Source organism: Tursiops truncatus, chromosome 12 (genome assembly GCF_011762595.2).
Source record: "Tursiops truncatus isolate mTurTru1 chromosome 12, mTurTru1.mat.Y, whole genome shotgun sequence".
NCBI classification, from domain to species: domain Eukaryota; kingdom Metazoa; phylum Chordata; class Mammalia; order Artiodactyla; family Delphinidae; genus Tursiops; species Tursiops truncatus.
This window is the reverse complement of record NC_047045.1, coordinates 38,807,340-38,828,348: the sequence shown is the minus strand read 5'-3', so window position 1 is coordinate 38,828,348 and position 21,009 is coordinate 38,807,340. Positions and strand designations below refer to the sequence as shown.

General features: G+C 35.2%; 1 protein-coding gene, 1 non-coding gene and 1 pseudogene across 5 annotated transcripts in view; 2 read left to right on the top strand and 1 right to left on the bottom strand.

Annotated features, from left to right (window-relative positions):
- OSTM1 (osteoclastogenesis associated transmembrane protein 1) overlaps positions 1-21,009 on the top strand; it is an 82,689-nt gene that overhangs the window by 15,297 nt on the left and 46,383 nt on the right. For all 4 annotated transcript variants that reach the window (XR_012324772.1, XR_012324773.1, XR_002175232.3 and 1 more), the window contains exons 3-5: positions 10,438-10,535; positions 15,378-15,545; positions 17,608-17,773. Coding sequence is in view for 1 of the 4 variants with exons in the window: in XM_019929527.3 (XP_019785086.2) it covers positions 10,438-10,535; positions 15,378-15,545; positions 17,608-17,773 (432 nt within the window). In the remaining 3 variants the exon portion in view is untranslated. The remainder of the gene's footprint in view (positions 1-10,437; positions 10,536-15,377; positions 15,546-17,607; positions 17,774-21,009) is intronic.
- Positions 3,722-3,828, top strand: LOC117307554 (U6 spliceosomal RNA). Its single transcript, XR_004521321.1, has one exon. It is a non-coding gene; the product is annotated as a U6 spliceosomal RNA (small nuclear RNA).
- Positions 12,406-12,884, bottom strand: LOC101320640 (small ribosomal subunit protein eS25 pseudogene; annotated as a pseudogene).

The window sequence follows — 21,009 nt, the reverse complement described above, 5'->3', positions numbered from 1 at the left end:
ATTTTCTATTCCTTATAATGTTTGAGGAAGGAAGTTATAGTTACAATATAACCTAAAGCAGACAAATAACTGCTATAATAAAGTTATAGAGTCTTGGGAAAGCTGAAAATAAATCAGATTGGAGAGAATTTGAAATACTTCCTGGAGGAGGTACCTTTTGATCCTACACTTTTGTGACTGGACATGATTTCAATAAGTAGAGATGAGAGGAAGGACATTGCAGATAGGGAGGCATCGTGAACAGAGGCACAGAGGTATAAAAGAGTAGTAGATGTTACAGGATGCTGGAAGCACAATGGGAGGTAAACTTGGAAAGGGAAGGTAAGACCTTGACCTATATAGTAGTTTATCACTTATGCCAACATTTTTCATACTGCCTAGAACACCAGCATAGTATTAAGAAATGGTTATATACTATAGTATCTTGGGAATTTACAATACACATAGAATATTAAAAGCAGTGAGAAGGACTATAGGTTAAAAAAAACTTTTAAACATCATTTAACCTAGCACTTTCTGAGCTTTTTTTTTTTTTAAACTACAAAGACCCTTTCTTTTTCTTTTTTTTTTTGTGGAACCCCATTGGAAGAGAGAGACCACTGAGGAAATTCTTACAATGGTTTAGGCAAGAAGCAAAGAAAACATTAAGTAGGGCATGGGCTGTGGAAATAGAAAGGATAGAGTGAATTAAAAATCTGTGTATCTGTAAGTCATTAAGGAGCTTAACTTTTTAAGGACTTTGTCTTTTTGTTTAGTTCATATGAAGAAAAACTGTAAATGGGAAAAAGACTCCCTGCTAAGTTTCTTTTCCTTTGTAGTATACCATGGATATTGAATATTAACTCTTTTAATTTTGTCTCTATTAATTCAAAATTTCTGGTAATTTGAACAGAGGCTTGACTGACAGCTAACTTTTTTTTAAAGCAAATCTTTACTTTTTTGGAGTAAAACTTTTTAGCGTAAATATGATTGAACAGAGTTTGCTTAACTTATACAGAAGAGCTGTTTTTAATTATTCTTAAGCCCTTCCGAAAAATCCATTGATATAGGAAAAAATATGCTAATTGCAAATAATTTAAAATCAGTTAATTAGAATAAGTGGGGTATGTGTTGGGATTCACTTCTTTCGACTGATGTTACTTAATTTACATACTTGAGAGGTAAAGCATCTTTTCTTTAAAAGATATTTTGTAATGAATTTACTAATTTAGAATAGCTTTCTTCTCTGGCTATTTAAAAAAAAATAAAAAGGAAAGAAAACATTTTGCTACATATTTACTCAGTATGGTAGATGTAAAACTCTTTAGAATAAATTCTTAGGGTACTTTTGTTTTTCTGTGAGGCATCCTATCTTGAACATATTCCTTGATTGAACTTCTTCTGAAGAAAAAATGAAATGTTTACTTCCTAATTAAAATTAATTTGGCCAAAATATATGACCAAGCAAGGTGCAGAGAAATATGACATCTTTTGGAGAATTAGATAGCTGAGTGGGCAGGAAAGACAGGAAGACTTAGTTTTCATTCTGCTTACATTTGTACCCTTTGGATTGTATACCATAGCATTTAATACCTATTCAAAAATACATAAAGATTTTTAAAACTTGACGGACTGTCCAAATCTGCCATGATTATTCATATGTTAGATGTAATCAGAGAGATTGGCTATTTTCTTTTTCCAGATTATGCATTTTAAAAAAGTTATCTTCCATTCATTGTTTCATTCACATTTTAAAATTTATCATAATTTATATTCTGTATTTTATATGGAAATAAAATAGTTTTATAAATTTGTGTTCCTCAGATGTTTTTCCTTGGGTATTCATTCTAAAGTAATCATCTAGGACTTCCCTGGTGGTACAGTGGTTAAGACTTTGCCTTCCAATGCAGGGGATGTGGATTCGATCCCTGGTTGGGGAGGTAAGATTCCACATGCCTCGAAACCAAAAAACTAAAACATAAAACAGAAACAATATTGTAACAAATTCAATAAAGACTTTAAAAAAAATGGTCCACATCAAAAAAAATCTTTAAATAAAATAATAAAATAAAATAATCACCTTACCTAGAAATGAATAATCTTTACCAAATTACCTGGAAACACTTCTAATTATGTTTTCTACAAATCTCTGTAATAAAGATAACATGAACATTTTCTGAAAAATTTAAAGAATTGTTCAAAAAACTTTGCAATTTTTACCAAAATTTAATAAAGCATTCTTACTTGAGCAACATAGTCTTCTGTTACAAAGCAGTGAGAAAAGAAATTTGAAGGAAGGAGAAAATGAGCTAAAGAAGGTGAATAGCAAGTCAGCAATTAAATTAAATAATATTTCTCAATGTCATGGCCCTTGGTTCATTTGAACTTCACAATAAGCCGAGCCCTGTGAGGTAGAATGGGGGCTCAGAAAGTGTAAATGAACTGCAGATCAAGAGCCTAGAACTAAAATCGGAGGGCTTTAAGATTGTTCATCTGAATAGACAGTGTTCATGAGTTAAGGCCTAATTTTGTTTTTAAAGTGCTATTTGACAAATTCATTGCACAGTCTCCATTTTAAGAAATATTAGCCCTGCACTTTAGCCCTACAAAGTTTAATATCTATGCTATATACATGTTTGATATCATGGAAAACCTAGTCTTTTACAAAAGATATAAATGTAAAATACTCTTTTTTTGCCTAAAGACCTATCAGTACTACATAAAATTAAAACTAGATAATGTGAAAAAAAAGTTTTTAATAGGGTTGCACATTTTCTAATGTTAATGGTCAGCAATGATCAGGAATCAGGCATCAGGTTCTGAGACAATCGCATCTCTAGCAACCAGATCTATTAAACCACTGGTTTCATGGAATCCTCACTCTTCTATTTTCTTAATAAATAATGCTAAAGGCTTCTCTTTTCCTTTTACTTAAAGGATAATCCATTTGTTACCTATCCAGTCATTGTTTTTTAAAAATCTTTGGCCTTTAGAAATAGGTAAAAGAATGAATACAAAGGATATTTACTCTTTTAATAAAATGGAAGAAAGCAATCATATCACACTATAATTTTAAATGAATTTGTGCCTGATCAGAAGTTTGCCTAGGATGTTGTCATTTTGTATTGTCAGAGACCAAAATGTGCCATCCCAAAATATGCCTCTTTGGCATAAGGATTATTTTGAGCTGATTATTTTGAGAAACCGCAGACACAGGAGAAGCTCTGAAAACAGAGTAGAAATAACCATTTTGTATGAGAAATTTATATTTATTAAGGAAATCTCCACTGCTAAGGGTGTCTCCCTCTCTGTACCAGGAAGAAAAGGATGACTTTAAATCACTAGAGAATCTTGTAAATGGAGAAGGCAGGGACATAATCTGCATAACCTTATGCTTGTTTACCTCACTTTTCCTGGTCATTTCCCCATAACTGACCTCCCCCACACCCATCTTTGCTTTTACCTGAAGATGATATTCAAGTCTGACTTCTAAGCCCCTTTGAGTTACTCAATTTCCCTTTGTATCTTCTGTGTATATGCGGAAGATATACAAGTTAACAAACTTCTGTTTGTTTTTCTCCTATTGATCTGTCTTTTGTTACAGGGGACCCAACTGAGAACTTACAAGGTAGAGGGAAAATTATGTTTCCTCCCCTACCGTATATACATGAAAACACAGTATAAATATTCCCCCCCAAATCTAGATTATTTGCTTTTTTATTTAAACATAAAAAGACTGGTCGTGCTTCCTTCGGCAGCACATATACTAAAATTGGAACGATACAGAGAAGATTAGCACGGCCCCCGCGCAAGGATGACACGCAAACTCGTGAAGTGTTCCATATTTTTAGCAATTATACTCCAAGAAAGATGTTAAAAAAATAAAAAATAAAAAAAATAGACATTAAAAAAAAAAGACTGGTCAGTTTTCTCAGAACTTATGTAAAACTGTTAAATACAAGCTATGAACCCTTTTGTCTCAGTTAACTTTTTGTGGTGACCTAGTTATTAAATTTGCAAATACAGAGCTGATAAGTGATGCCAGCAATAGAACTCTTTAATGGTAAATAATCTGGAGTCTATTCAGTCTGACACCTAAAAGATAAAATGGGAAGGAAAAACATTACGAAGGAAGAACGAAAACTACTGAGGTGTTTTTAAAATCTGTTTTTAATTGAGACTTAAACCAATATGTGATCCATTTTGTAAGAATATATATTTTGATATAAAATGACTATTCCTTTTTCATCCTCTGTGCTAGAAAATGCAAAACTATAATTATATAAATATCTTTTTTTTTTTTTTTTTTTTTTGCCGTACGTGGTCCTCTCACTCTTGTGGCCTCTCCCGTTGTGGAGCACAGGCTCCAGACGCGCAGGCTCAGCGGCCATGGCTCACGGGCCCAGCCGCTCTGCGGCATGTGGGATCTTCCTGGACCGGGGCACGAACCCGTGTCCCCTGCATCGGTAGGCGGACTGTCAACCACTGCGCCGCCAGGGAAACCCTATAAATATCTTTTAAAGTTAATTTAAGGGGCTATTAAAAATTTTTTAAATAATATTATTAAAAATATAAACATGTAAAGCTATAAAAGCTAAAATATTGTTTAAAAGAATACTTTTAAAAGTAATACATTGCCAAAAAAAATCACCTTTCTACTTGATCTAGCTGTGGGTTGGCACGTAGTCTTTGCCATTATTACTTGATGAAAGGAAGGCTAGACTCTCAATGAAAGAGAGTGCCATCCTAATACAACATTGTTAATCAAGTATACTCCAATATAAAAAAAAAAGAGTGCCATCCGTTACCACTACCATCTATTTTATCTTTAGAATTTTTGTGTCTTTGAATGATATTAGTCTTCATCAGAAATGAGTTTTTGGAAACTGATTGAAACTCAAAAGGAGTGTACACAACTCTTCCAATTCATATTACAAATAACATGGAAATTAATTCTTGTGGAGAGTGACTGTTAAGAAGTAAAGAAAATATATCAAGGATTTCTCCTCTTCACAATTTTAAAGCTGTTATCAGAAGTGTATTGTTAACGCATATATGTGGAACCTAGAAAAATGGTACAGATGAACGGGTTTGCAGGGCAGAAATAGAGACACAGATGCAGGGAACAAATGTATGGACACCACGGGGGGTAAAGTGGCGGGGCGGGGGGTGGTGGTGTGATGAATTGGGAGATTGGGATTGACATATATACACTAATATGTATAAAATGGATAACTAATAAGGACCTGCTGTGTAAAAAAATAAATTAAAAAATGTCTATGTGTTTGAAAAAAAAAGTTTTTTTTTTAAAAAAGAAGTGTATTGTTGACATAGGGATAGCCTGGTTATTGAGATGCTTCTTGGTTATCTTATGCATATGACAGGTGAATAATCAGTAGAGTGACCAGATTTGATGAGACTATGAATTGCTTTATGGTAAAGTGTTTTGGTACTTTGTTTTTGTTCTTTTTTCAACTTTATTGAGATATAATTGACATATAACATTGTTTAAGGTGTACAGTGTGTTGATTTGATACACTTATAAATTGCAGAATGATTACCACCATAGTGTTAGGTAACACCTCCGTCATGTCACATAATTACCTTTTTGTATGTGTGTGTGTGTGTGGTGAGATCATTTAAGATTTATTCTCTTAGCAACTTTCAAGTATAGAATACAGTATTGCTAACTAAAATCACCATACTGTACATTTGATCCCCAGAACTTATCTTACAGCTGGAGGTTTGTGCCCTTTGACAAATATCTTCCCATTTCTCCCACCCCCCAGCCTTTGGCAATCACCATTCTGCTCTCTGTTTCTAGGAGTTCAGCTCATAGTTGACTGTATATGCAGGAATTTATTTCTGGACTCTCCATTCTGTTTGATTGGTCTCCTTTCCTCTGATAGGAGAAAATCTTCCCTAGTTGATGAAACTCCTGGAGAAGGGATTTATGACAACTGATTTTCTTTTGGAAGCTCTGTCTTCAAGCAGATAAGGGGAATTCACAGAAAGCTTCTCTCTGCCTTGGCTATTTTCCAAGTGCCATCAGCTCAGAATAATCCATATGGCAAATATTCTGCCACTCTTCACTTTTTATGTCTTGATTCTTTAAAAATCAATAATAAAACTTGATAGTTAACCAGAAGATCAATTAATCAGAACCCATCTTTCCCATATTTTATCTAAATGGTAACATACTAAGCATTGGACTCATTTATATCTTATAACTTAAAATGTCCTAGTTTTCATACTTATTAAACTTAATTATGTTGTTTAAGTACAAAGTTCCCATAGTTTAATACTATGTTTTCTGAAGCTTGCCCTGTTTTTCAGAAATTGATAATTGTCTCTGTTGTTCTCTATAGAATTAGTTTTGAAAAACAGCAGAGATCCTTATACAAGCTCCTAATAGATGCCAAATACTTTATCTAAAGATGCATACATAATTCCTGTTATGATATTTAGTGGGTTTCTATGTAAGGTCTTAACTTGAATCCTTAACACCTTTAAGAATGCCTCTTGAGCTGATGCTTGAGCCCTCGCTGAGAAAGAAGCTATGCTAATCTGTCCTTGATGAGGCTGCATTGATTATCTGAGATGAGGAAAATTCATAATGACCACTTCACTTAGTGCTTATAGGAAGCTTTAGTACTACTAATGTTTCTTTTTTTTTTGCGGTACGCGGGCCTCTCACTGCTGTGGCCTCTCCCGTTGTGGAGCACAGGCTCCGGACGCGCAGGCTCAGCGGCCATGGCTCACGGGCCCAGCCGCTCCGCGGCATGTGGGATCTTCCCAGACCGGGGCACGAACCCGTGTTCCCTGCATCGGCAGGCAGACTCTCAACCACTGCGCCACCAGGGAAGCCCCATATAAATTACTTTTTTATAAAGAAATTATTTCAGTTACATACTTTGTATAGAAGTATGAATCACATTCATGCTTTATACTGCTTTTGTAAGACAATCCAGGGACACACACACCCCCATATTGTGCATGTCATTTGCCATGATGTGGCTCATTATACACAGATGTACAGTTGTTGTGGATGAAATTGTATTCCCTGTACTTCCCTCCAAAATGTCAACTACAAAAACTGAAAACTTCTTCAATCTCGTTAGCACAATATAATAATATTATGCATATTTGTAACTTTGTTTTTATTTATACTCTACCTCGTGTAAAAAGATTCAAGGCTACTTTGTGATGATGTTAAACCAGGATTAAGAGAGACTTATGTTATTTTTTTTTTTTTAAGAATTTAGTGTGTGAACTTTTTGAAAGCCAACAGAGAGAGTAACATTTTTAAATAGTAAAGGAAAAATGGTATAATTAGGATAATACTTAATCAAGAGCCTGGAAAGTATATTTTGTATTTCAATGCCTTACTAACTTGATGTATGATCCTCAGTATATCACTTTATTTCTCTAGCTGTTTCCTAATTTGTGAAGTGATCCCTCAGATTTTTAAATGATAAGGTGAACAGTCAGAACAGGACTTACATGCTGGAGAAGATAAAGCTGCAGAGAATGTAGAGTGTGTGAGTTCAGAGAGGGAAAGACTCTTGGAATAGGTTCATCAGTAGAGCCCCAGGTATGCCAGGTGCAGGCCAAGTCCTACACTAGGGGCCATGTAAGGGGATGAGTGGGGCTGGATTCCAGCTCAGCTTCTGGAGGTAGGAGCACTTTTTTGTAAATAATCTACCTGGACGGAATGTCTTTTTCCAGTTTGCACAAAGGAGTCTTTATGTGCTAGTTGCTGCCCTGTTTACCAGTTTTATGCTTCATCTCAGTTGCCAGCACTGATCAGTTGGTAGCGACTGCCTGAATCCCTGCATGGTGTAAGAAATCTATGGGTGGTGGAGGGAGGAGCAGTGGCATGTATTTATTGATTCCCAGTATTGAACTTTAATTGTCTAGAGTGTAGATATTTTATATTTGTAGTGTTTGCAAGTGCAGGCTCAGGAATCAGACTGAGTAGAAATTCCAGGTTTTTACTTACCAGTTTTATGACCTTGGGTAACTTCTTAATTCCTCTCTGCCTTTGTTCCTTATTTAGAAAATGGAGATGATAGTTCTTGCCTCATAGGATTGTTGTAAGAATTGAATAAATGTGTTTAAAGTACAAGCATGGCACTTGGAACATGGCAACTACTCAGTTAACATTAGCTTTCATTGTAGTGATTGTTGTTTATAATAGTGCATGCGTCATATAGTGTGTCATATCCTAATGTCTACTCTAAGGGAGGGAAAAAATCTTTTTCCTCTATCCATTTTAGGTTCTCTGGCTGGAACTCTCTAATTAGACTGGCCAAAGACGGAGTAACAAGAGAAAACAAACAGAAGCTTATTAACAAGTGCATTGCACATGTACACACGGGAGCACCCCGTGATGAGTAACCCAAATGGATGGTTAGAATTTGGGTTTATATACCATCTTAGGATAATCAGAGGAGAAAGGGTTTTGGTCTTCTGGATGAAGGAGGCAAGTTATGGGAAAGTGACCAGGAAAAGTATGGTAAACGGGATTGTTTAGTAAGGTTTGTTACATAGATTTAAGTTAGAACCATCTCCATTGGTAAGAGTTAGTTGTTAAGAGTCCTCCCTTTTCTTTTTCTTGAGAGAGAGAGACATCTTTACAAGTGGAAATTTCCTTTACAAGTGTAAATTTTATCTACAAAATAAAAACTTGTGCCCTGTTTTTAGAGTTTTTCCTGAATCTTTTGGTTCTTAAAGGCCTTTACTTTTTTAAAATTTATTTATTTTTGGCTGCGTTGGGTCTTCGTTGCTGTGCGTGGGCTTTCTCTAGTTGCGGCGCGCGGGGGCTACTCTTCTTTGCGGTGCGCGGGCTTCTCCCTGCAGTGGCTCCTCTTGTAGTGGAGAATGGGCTCTAGGCGCGCAGGCTTCAGTAGTTGTGGCACGCGGGCTCAGTAGTTGTGGCTAATGGGCTCTAGAGCGCAGACTCAGTAGCTGTGGCACACAGGCTTAGTTGCTGTGCAGTATGTGGGATCTTTCCCAACCAGGGCTCGAACCCATGTCCCCTGCATTGGCATGCAGATTCTTAACCACTGCGCCACCAGGGAAGTCCTTAAAGGCCTTTAGCTCAGAATAATCCATATGCCAAAGAGGCATATTTTGAGTTGGCATATTCTGGTACTCTTCACTACCTATTCTGTGTATCTCTTATCCATTGATTTCTTTCTGTTTGCATTGCCACCTTTCTCCTGGATAACTGCAACAGCCTTCTATCCTGTCTCTCCCCTCCCAGTTGAAAGATCATAATAGATGGCCCTGAGTGTGTATAATATACAGCTCTCAGTTAAATTTAAGAAGAACAAGAGTATGGTTGAGTACTAGAGAATAGAAAGTATTTGAACATCCCTTGTGGAGTAATTGGTAGGGCATCTACAAGGATTGTTTTGTGGCCCTGAAACTAGTTTGAATTGAGTCCCCTGATTATAACTTTAGAATTTTCTATAATAGTGTTCTACAACCACAATTGGGAGTAGAGAAAGTTAATGAAGGTTTTAAATATTTGTGAGTATGTGGAATGTAAAAAGGGCAAGGATTCTAGGAAAGTGAGATTGAAATGGTTGACTATGAGTTCCAGGATATGGTGCCAGGCACTTGAACCTAGATCCCAGAGGGTAAGCTGAGAGCACAGGGAGAGGTAAAAGCAAACTGAGGATAAAGAATAAGTTCATCCAAGAAGGGAGAATAGATTAAAAAATTGTGCTATGTTCATACATAGAAATAGAAAACAATTCAAAGGAATGAACTTGCTAAGTGAGAGTAGCAAGTTGCAGAGGAATATCATTTATGTAAGATTTTAAGAAAAACATAAAACAAGTGTATTTATGTCCAGATTTTACTTGAAGTCCCTTTATCAGTATTTTATGCAAGATTCTCACCAGCTTGTTTCTCTGGTCTCCCAACTCACAATAGATTAGAAAGAGCAGATTTTAAAAGATTAACCTCTTAGATGCAATAACTGACCCACTAGTGAAGATGGAAGAGACCCAGAACTACTAAATGTAACACAGAAAACAATCAAACAGCATATGAATTTAGCTAAAATTAATGCAGGATAGTCTTATGCCTAAACAGCACTAAGAGTACTCCTATTAAGGCGGCATTTGATAACTGATATTCATGATTAAGACTTTGTACCATCAAAAATCAATTTCAATTTTACTTGGTATATGGTTTTTACAAAGAGAGAAAAGTATGTGACTTTTAATATTTTCATTTAAATGGTTATGATGTAAAAAAAACCTTTTGGAAACTAAAAGGGGTAAGCTTCATGTATTTGGAAAATTCTCTTAATGTGGAACACTTCATGCTTGTCTGAATAAAGGATTACGATAGTGTGAAACAGAAGATAACAGCTTGAGAGATAAATGACTATATATAATTGTTGCTTGAGATACATTAATCTACTTTTTGGTTTCTTGACAGATTGTTTAACGAACAAAAGTGAAGAATTATCAAATAGCACAGTATACTTCCTGAATCTGTTTAATCACACCTTGACCTGCTTTGAGAATAACCTTCAGGTATTTTATATATGACACTTGAAATTAAAATGCTGTCTTGTCCAAGTGAATAATAAATAATTCCAATTTTTATAGCATTAATTGTTGATATTTATCTACATACACAGTGTAGAGGTAGACCTGGATTTCTGCTAAATTCTTCTATTACTAGCCCTTAGGCAAATCATCAAAACTTCAGTTTTTTAATTTGTAGGATGGGAATAGTAAGATCTACCGTGCCTACCTTCCAGTATTTTGTAGTCAGGATCCAATGAGTTAATGAGTGTGAACATATAAACTGAGGCATGTGATTGTTTAATTAAAACACAGTGTTGTTCTATCAGACAATAATTTTTCTTGACTTTGTTTATGCAATAATGTATTTTGCAATTCAGTATGATTCTGCCTATAAAAAGCTTATTCTTTGCCTCAATATTTGCTTAAATATATTTTACCTACTTTAAAAGGTGCTGTTTAATAAGGTAACTTTGAGTTTTGAATTATAATATAAAAGGTAGCCTTTAAGAAACCTACTTTATTGGGTTTTGTTTTCTCCACCTCTGACCCTTGAATGTTAGTACTGGAATGTTCCTGGTAGTGGTGAGGGGTGAAATTGGAATTCTGGTAAAATCCTAGTTTTGAAACTTGCTTTTTAACAAGTAGGTAATCCCCACAAATAGATAGAAATATATTTAGGATATAGGTATGTATAATTTTCTCTTTAATAAATGTGATAACATAGTATATGAATTTCCCTGAGTATAATAAAAACTATTAGATGAACATTTCCCAAAATATGTTCTGCAAGATTTTAATAGGTAGCCCATAAAAAAGGTGTAATGTTCTTAATAAGGGTAAGAAATGCTTTAATACAGGACTGCAGAACTTTAGTGGACTAATGTATATTATATAGAACTTCAAATGGTAACTTTGTATACAGCATTTACCAAGACTATTTGACTAGGAACTCTGGTTTTAGAGACCAAAGACACTAGTTCTAATGAATGTACTTTAGGGAAATTAGCATTTTTCCTGGGATGTTAGTTGCAAATATTTTTTCCTCATTTGTTGTTTGTCTCTTTATCATGCTTCTCTTTTTGATATGAAGAAAATTTTAATTTTTATGTTCTTAGATTTACCAAAATTAATTTAATGGCTTGTGGATTTTGTGTTACACTAGAAGGCCTTTTCCCACTTTGAGATTATTTAAAAAATTTCTCCTGTGATTGTTTTAGGACTTTCATGGTTTTGTTTTGTACATTTAAGCATCATTTTATCTGTTTGAAATTTATTTTGGTGTAAGACGTAAGGTTTAGCGCCAACCTTTTTTTCCTGTTGGCTTCTTGACTTTCAAAACATGATTTACTAAATAAATCCATGAAATGAATTTTAGAACCAAGTTCAAAATAATCAATCATTTTGATATTTTATTAGAATTGCATTACATTTTAGAGTCATCATTTGGGAAAAATTGACCTGTTATTATATTAAGCTTTCCTATCTAGGAGTACAGTATATATTCACTATTTTTTATTTCAGTAAAATAGAATATAAAATTTACCACATTACAACTTTTAAGTGTACAGTTCAGTGGCATTAAGTACACTCACATTGTTGTACAACTCTACCACCATCCATCTCCAGAATGTTTCATCTTCTCAAACTGAAACTCTGTACACATTAAGTAACAACTCCCCATTTCCTCTTTCTCTAGCCCCTGGTAACCACCATTATTCTTTATTTTTTAATGTTCTCTAGCACAGTTTTACTTATTTATTTAAATTTCCTATAGGTTTATACATTTCTTAAGTCTATTTCAAGGTATTACATAGTGTTTGGTGCCCTTATGAACGATATCTTTTCTTCCCCCACTACAGATTTTTTTTTTTGATTTAATAAAGCTTTATTTTTCAAAATATACAGCTGGTGGGACCTGTTAATGCATCTTCACCAGCAGCTGGAGCATCTCCACCCTTGGTATTTCTGGTGTAAACTACTTGAGCTCTGTGCTTTGAAACCAGTTTAATAAGTCCTTTACTAAGCAGCTCCTGCAGGGCTGCCCTGGCCAGGGAGCCACGAATCTTCAGTCTCTCAGAGACGACAGCTGGTATAAGCTTATAGTTGGGAACTTCTTTACAGAGTTTGTCATACGTTGCTTTGTCAAACAAGACTAGGTTATTGAGCTTGTCCCGAACTTTGCCTTTGGACCACTTCTTCTTTTTGGCCTTGCCCCCAGATTTGTTCACTGGGTCTTTGTCTTTCTTGGCCGACTTTCTGGCATCTTTCTTCTTCTTGTCATCCTTGGGCGGCATAGCGAAGCCGGGAGAGCAACTGCTATCACCTCACCTCCCTAAGATGTCGGACAAAAAGGCCCCACTACAGATTTTAACTGCCTATTTTTAAATGGTTTTTTTTTTTTTTGGAATAATTTTAGATTTACAGAAAAGTTGCAAAGCTAATACAGAGAATTCCTGTATATCCCTGACCTAGTTTCCCCTAATGTTCACCTTATGTTACCAAGGTACATTAGTCAAAAATAAGAAATGAACATTGGTATATAACTATTAACTAAATGCCAGACTTCATTCTGATTTCAACAGTTTTTCTACTAATGTCCTTTTCTATTTCAGGATTCATTCCAGGATAATGCATTGCATTTAGTAATTGGTTACTCCTTAAACTTTCTATCATATATATAGCTACATTTCCTTTCTATTTCCAAATGCTATACTTGTGAGTCCTTTTTTCCCTTGAATTTTCTTTAGGCTTGTTGAAGATACATTTATATTTATTGACCTTTTGGAAAACCCACCTTTGGCTTTATTTATCAGTTTCTGTTTTATTTTTCTTAATGTGTTAAGTTATGCTTTTGCATTTATTAATTCCTCCTATATTCTTTTGGTTTTGTCATTTTTCTATTTCCTTAAATTGAATGGTTTTTAAAAATTAATTAGCTAATTAGGTAGTTTGTTTGTTTATTATCAGGGGAGAGGTATGAGCTGGAGCTGTAGATTTGAGAGTCATCAGGTACAGATGGTATCAAGCCTGGAGACTTGGATGTGAGTGAGTGGAGATAGAGATGATGAAGAGGCCCCAAGGACTGAGTTCTGGGCAATGCCAACGTTTTATAGGTTGTGTGTGTGTGTGTGTGTGTGTGTGTGTGTTTGAAAAGGGAGGAGAACCAGCTAAAGAGATAGGTGGTAGCAGTGAAATTAATGGTATTGGCTGTGGCAGTGCCTTCTGGCTCAGTGATGAGGCAGAGATGTGGGTTTAGGTTCCAGACCAGCTCCACCTTATGTAGTATGTGTTTGCAGGTGGCTTCTCTGGGAACCTGGACTGTCTGGGTGACTGTGGAGACTGCTTTTTGTGGGTGGTCCTGCAGGTAGGGTGGGGCTATTATTCCAGCCCCTCGCATCTCCAGAGGACAGTAGGTGGTTGCAGGGGATAGAGGGTCACAAGAGACTGTGGTTCCGGCTAGTTTCTCTGGGAGTGGTATGACAGCTGTCATACAACCTTCCTGTGATGAAATGTGCATGTCATGCCTCTATAATTAACAGTGCTATCAAGGGCCTGGGTTTACTCTTCTGTTCTTGAGTCTCTTCAGGAAAGAAATCAGGAATGGCACGTGCTGATGTCATCATTTTCCCAGAATCCTACTTTCTCATTTGCTTTAAACGTTGCAGGGCTTTTTGTTGTTTGACTATGCCACCATTTAGTCAGTCAGTCCCTGTATCAATGGAGAATTTTGTTTGGTTCAGTATTTTACTATCACAAATATGGACAGTCTTTTGCAGGTATTTGTATCTTTATCTGTCTGGTAGATTCCTAGAAGTGAAATTGCAATGTCAAATGATATGTACATTTTAAGTTTTAATATAAATGACTAAATTATACTCCCCCATCAAGGTACTGTGCTCCATTTTTGATCGAACACATTTAGCTGAACGTACAATTGTTCTGTGAAAAACAGGCAATGGGCTATTTCTTGTGGCAGAACTAAAGAGAGTCTTGAGTTTCTCTGTCAAGTAGATAGTAAGGGTAATATTGTAGGGGCTACATCAGCTTAATTCCCTTAATTTTTCCTTTTCTTTTTCATTCTGATAGTCAGTTAATATTATTTCTCCAGGCTATAAGGTAAAGAATAAAGGGAATAGAAAACAAAAGTGTGAATTGACTGTTTAGCAAACTTGTTCTTGAAATACAAGCGTCAGTCCCAGAAGTGGAAAAGATTGAGATTCACTAACATAATGTCTTATATCCAGTACCTGAGGTTATATTTTAGGTTATACAATTCATTGGTATTAGTCCCTTTTTGTTGACTTGAAAGGCCTGGATTAAAAGCATTAGGGTAAGAGGGCTGGGGGAGGGATGTAGTTTGGGTGCCGTTTCCTAACTCATTATAAAGTCTTCTCTGTCTCAATAAGGCAGACTTCAGGGTTCAAGTCAGCACAGGCAAGGGTATACTTTATTTATTTGGTGAGTGTAGGATAGATAAGGGCAGATGTATAAATGACAAGATAACTTAGTAAATTTTTGGTATTTAGGTATCAATAATTTGGTATATGAGCTAGTGTTGCCCTCAGTTAACAGTGGCTAGTGCAGTGGTTTTCAAAATTCAGGGGCAACTAGAAAGTACCAAATATTTTACTGTGTGCTACATACCAGTCTCTATTCCTTGGGACCTGTAATACAGGTAAGGGTATCCCTATTTTATAGTTAAAACCGAGGCTCAGAGTGGTTTAGCAACCTGCCCCACACCACAGCTCAGCACTTTAACATACTCTATTATTTCCTCCAGGAGGGCAAATAAGTTTAAAAAATGTAATGTTTATTGCGTGTATTTTATGTGCCTTTGACTTTTAGGGGAGCACACACAGTCTTCTTCAGTTAAGAAATTATTCAGAAGTATGCAAAAACTGTCATGACGCATACAAAACTCTGAGTAGTCTGTACAGTGAAATGCAAAAAATGAATGAACTTGAAAATAAGGCTGAATCTGGAACGCACTTATGCATTGATGTGGAAGATGCAGTAAGTACTTTGCTCCTGATACAACACGTGTTTTGCAGTGTTGTTGAATGTGCCTTCAGTATTATTATTGGAATTTGCATATGGTGTCTTCAACCAGAAATAACTAGTTGCTAAGTAGTAAAGTTTTAGAATATCCTGATGTGTCAAACTAAAATGGAAATTAATCAGATACTTCATAAGTAAGTTGATAATTTGGTATATTTGACTTCTTTTTATTAAAGTATAGTTGATTTACAATATTATATTAGCTTCAGGTATACAACATAGTGATTTAATATTTTTATAGATTATACTCCATTTATACATTTTGTTTTTTTAAGTTTGATAATGTGTGTCATTTTCAGTGGTGTGGGTATATTGTTAAATGTCTTCATTTCAGTTTCTTGTGCACTTGTTGCTAATTCAAGAAGTCTCTAGGTTTTGCTACAATATGTTTCTGAAGCCATTCCTCAGTTACTTCCTATCCTGTTGCTTTATTTCTTTATATCTATTACCATCTGAAAAGTTTTGTTTACTTATTTGTAGTCTTTCTCCCCTTACTAAAATATAAGCCATATGAAGACAAGAACATCATTGTCCTTTTTTGTTCACTGTTCAGTATCTAGAACAGCGCCTAGCAAATAGTGGGCCCTTAGTAACATGTATTGATTGAATGAATAGTCAACAAAAACTCTTTTTTCCTCCGTTGAATAGCCTGCCTTTACATGGGGCACCACTAGATGGCAATCATGCCTTTTTATGGGAATACGATGCCTGACTATTGAGGCATTAGAGGAAACTGAAAATTTATTGTCAAAAAGCAGAGAACTTGTGGTCAAAATTGGTAAACTTAATGTTTGAGAATGATGAGTGTGAATTATAGCAGCTCAGAGTGAACATAGTGGATCTGTAATATTCAGAATGGTAAAAAGCGCTTAAAATGGATACACCATGGGGATTTTTGTTTGTTACTGCTCTGTTACTAATGTTTAGAGTAGTACCTGGCTTCTAGTAGGTTCCCAATAAATAATAACATCTTTTTAAAGAATAATAGTCTCTTTCTTTTTTTTAAAATAAAGAAGAAAAATGAATATTGGTTCTATGACACAAGTTGGATTACACAGGAAATCAACATGACCAACCTATTTTAGAACATCCATCTTGCAATAAGCAAAAATTACGACAGACGTACAGTGCACCATTTGTAAACCATATCTCAATTAAACAAAATCCAGGCAAGAACAGTTTTAAAAGCTAAATTTGATAGTTTCCTTACATCGTTTAGCCTGTTTGACAGAAATCATGAGCTCAATGAAAGTGAGGTACTGCAGCCCCTAAGTGTATCTAGGGGCTAAATAAGATATTAGTATTGTCTAATAAAGTTTCCATGACTCATTAGATATTATATACTTAAAAAATTATTTGCTGTATGAATCTTTCATAATATCTTAGATAAGCTATTAAGCATTTCATAGATATCATCTCTTGAAGAGAAGCCCTATAAAGCTGATATTTTTATCTCCATTCTAAAAATATTACAACAAGCTCAGTGAGATTACGTAGGTAACATATGAAAGAAAATATTTTGTTTGTTTGTTTTGTGAGACTTCCCCTCCCCCCCCCAGTTTTATTGAGGTGTACTTGACAAATAAAATTATAATATATTTAAAGTGTACAGTGTGATGATTTGATATACATACATATTGCAAAAGGATTCCCACAGTCTAATTATTGACATTCATCACCTCACATAGTTACCCTTTTAAATCTTTTTTAATGAATGAAGCACAGTATATTTCTATTGATACAAGTTCTGTTTTTGAAGTCTGTGAAAAGCTGACATTCTTTGGACAGTATTATGAATTTACAATATGAAATTTCTGTATGGATATAAATTTATACAATGACTAATCGTGAACCAGCTTATTTCCCTGACAGAAGAAATTGTCCTCAACTATTAATAGATTTTTTAGGGATGTGTATTTAGTCTAAATTTGGGGTTCTTGTTACTGACAAAATAATTTTATGAAATTGAAGACAAATTAAATATAAAATAGAGTAACATTATTTGTTATTGTTTCAGATGAATATTACTCGAAAACTTTGGAGTCGAACTTTCAACTGTTCAGTCCCTTGCAGTGACACAGTGCCTGTAATTGCTGTTTCTGTGTTCATTCTCTTTCTACCTGTTGTCTTCTACCTTAGTAGTTTTCTTCACTCAGAGCAAAAGAAACGCAAACTCATTCTACGTAAGTTTCTTTTTATGGTTGTTTATTTACTTAGATTAAAAACCTGTATTTAAAAAAATCTAAGCCTGTTTTAGAAATAATATATACTCTGAGAACTCAAAGTATATTAGCCTAAAACAGCTCTCTTCTTCAAATTTTACAACTGTGCTCACTACCAGAAGAGATGTGTAAGTTAAGTGACTTTATAATTAAACTTTAACATACAGTATCTTTCAGAAGCTTTAATTGAGAAGGCTAGATTCCCTGGAATAAGGTTGACAACAACAAAGGAATAGCAACAAAGGCTTTGCAGACCTGAAATGGCCATAATAGGGAGATAAATAGTAGAGAGCTCTTAGGTCCATTGGCAGAACCACCCATGACAGAACCACCAAACAAGTAGCAGGCAGGGAGAAACTGTAGCTTACACACAGACAATTTGTTTATGAACAAATTGGAATTGTAGTTGCAAGAAAGTTACTTGACATATAGCATGTGCTCAGTATGTGTTCATTCCTTTCCTTTCTCCCCATCAAATAGGGCAGAGCAGAAAAAAACACTAACTAGAAGGTCCCAACTAGCCAAAGAAAAGTGACCTCCAAATCTCATAGTTTTCTTGTTTATTATCAGAATGAAAGTATGGGCTTATCCCTTAGTAATTTTAGTTTTTTTAAAAAAGAATGTTTTCAGGAGAAAAAAAAAGTCAGGCTTTTTTTCTCTTAAATATTATTCCTAGTTTAGGAACCTATGATATAAAAATTCTTTCCCTTGTAAATTTCTTTCTGGCATTTTTTCATGATTTATCTAACTTCACGTCTAATATATCTAACTTAAAAAAAAAAAAGATTGCTTGTACATCAGTTTACATTGAATTTGTAATGTCTTGTCACCTCAGAAAGCTAGCTACTAGAGGAGAGAGTCTTTATCATGGGTGTATTTAGTAAAGTATTTTGAAGATTGCCAGCATTCTGTAAATATGTAATAACTCGGGCCTAAAAGTGCTTCTTTAGGGTAATAACAAAATATTGCAGGGACCTCACTGTTGAGAAACTTTATTTTTCAGGGCTTGGTGTACTTTTAAAGTTTAGCATCTTATTTGCTTTGCAAATCTATTTAACTCTACAGAAGATATATAGTACTTCTGATCAGTGTTTTTGTTCGTTTGTTTTCACAATAAAAGTCATTACCATCCATCTGCTTGTATAAGCCACAAATCCTTTTGTCGTTTAATTTCTTTTAATATCTTTCAATTTCTTAACTTTTTCTTTTCTTTTCTTTCCCCATTCCCTTATTCCCTCCCCTACCCCTTTTCAATTCATCAGCAAGTACTGCCAGCTGTATTTCCAAAAATATATCTTAAATTATCTTTTCTCTATCCCCACTGGTAATACCTTAGCCCAGGCCATCACCGTCTCTTACCAGCACTAAGGCAGAGGTCCCTTAACTGGTATCCCTACTTCTACTTCTTGACCCACTACAATCCATTGTCCGTATAGTGGCTAGAGTAAATTTTTAAACACAAATTTTACCACGTGCTCCTCTCCCATTTGAAACCCTTCCCGTGTACCCGTCGCACCTAGAATAAAATACAGACTTATTCCAAGGTCTGCTCTCCAAGCTGCATGTGACCTGGTCCCCATCTGCATTCCTAAACTCCTGTGTCTACCCCTCTCCTTTCTCATGATGCTGTATGTAGGCAGTCCGGCCTTCTTTCTGCTCCTCTCAAACACCAAGCTCATTCACACTGTCCTCTTTCCGAGGTTCTTGTATTTTTCCCTCCCTGCTTTCCTTGACTGGCTCCTTGTCATCCAGGTCTTAGGTCAAAGGTTACTGACACAAAGAGAACTTTTATGACCCCCCCAACCTAAGAATACACCCTTTTTAAAATTCTTCTGTATCATCTTTCTTTAATAGCATTTAATCACTATTTAGTCTATTCCAATTAACTTTTCCACTTATTTTCTACCTCATTTGTTTGTCTACCCTGACTCAACTGTAAGTTCTATCAGAAAAAGGATTTTGTTTATGTTGCTCACCACTATATCACCAGCATCTAGAAAGTACCTGGCCCATAGTAGATACTCCAAAATATTTGTTGAATAAAAGAACATTGTACTTAATGTTAGCAACTCCTAGAGTGAGTTCCTTAAAATACTAGTCCTGTGAAATTCCTTTTCATGAGCTTCATAATGTACCTGAATATAAATTAAGGCCTCTGAGATTACATCCCCCAAACTTGACAATAGGACCTTTGCATAATACCTATTAATGTTTCATAGAAGCATTGTTTACGAATTAAATGATGAACTTAAGGAAGTGCTAGTGTAAGCAAATAGTTCTTGTGCTGATACCTCATGGAAATTTTAATTTACTTTTCTTTATGCTACCATTTTCTTTATGCTACCATTCATCAAGTCCTATGGTAGGAATTAGGGATTTAAAAAGGAACAAAGCACAATAGATGCCCTCAAAGAACATACCGACCATAATCCAATCATTACAACAAATGTAATAGAAGTGCATACAGTGTGGTTGGACCACAGAGGCATAGAAGACAAACTCTGCATTTGGGGTGTTGGAATTCACCATTAGAAGATCCCTGGAGTAGAATTTTGGAGGATGTAGGGATTTATCAGATAGAGAATAAGGAAGCAAGGAAGTTGTATTGCTACCTGGTTAGTTTAATGAATTTGGTAATTAGAAACTAGATTACTTTTAATAGTTTTAAACAACATTTAAAACAAAAAACCCTTTTGATTTAGTTTGCTTCCCAGATCCACTGAAGGCTTAAGAAGTAGACTTTCAGTTTAGGCTGTTTTTTAGTTTAAGTTGCTTTTTAAGTTTAGGCTGAAACAATGCACTGGTCCAGGAAGCCATGTTGTCATCTTCTACTTACAGTTGTCAGGGGAGACCCTGATAGAAACTAGAACAGTGGTTCTCATCCTTGGCCACATATCAGAATTGTCTGCAGAGCTTTCAAAACACAAAAACAAAAATTAAATGTCTGAATCCCATTGCAGACCTTCTAAATCATAACCTCTATTCTAGTGTTGAGAACCTCTGAAGTAGAGAGATTCCTAGTTATCCAATGTAAGATACTTTCACTATGGCATGGTTGTTTTTAATTTCTGGAACATGAGAAACATTCATGTTTAACTAAAGAACAAAACATATTACCAAGCCAAATAGCCATGATTTTCTTTATTAACTCTAATGACTCAGTCCCTTTAGCATCATGATCAAAACTGATTGTACAT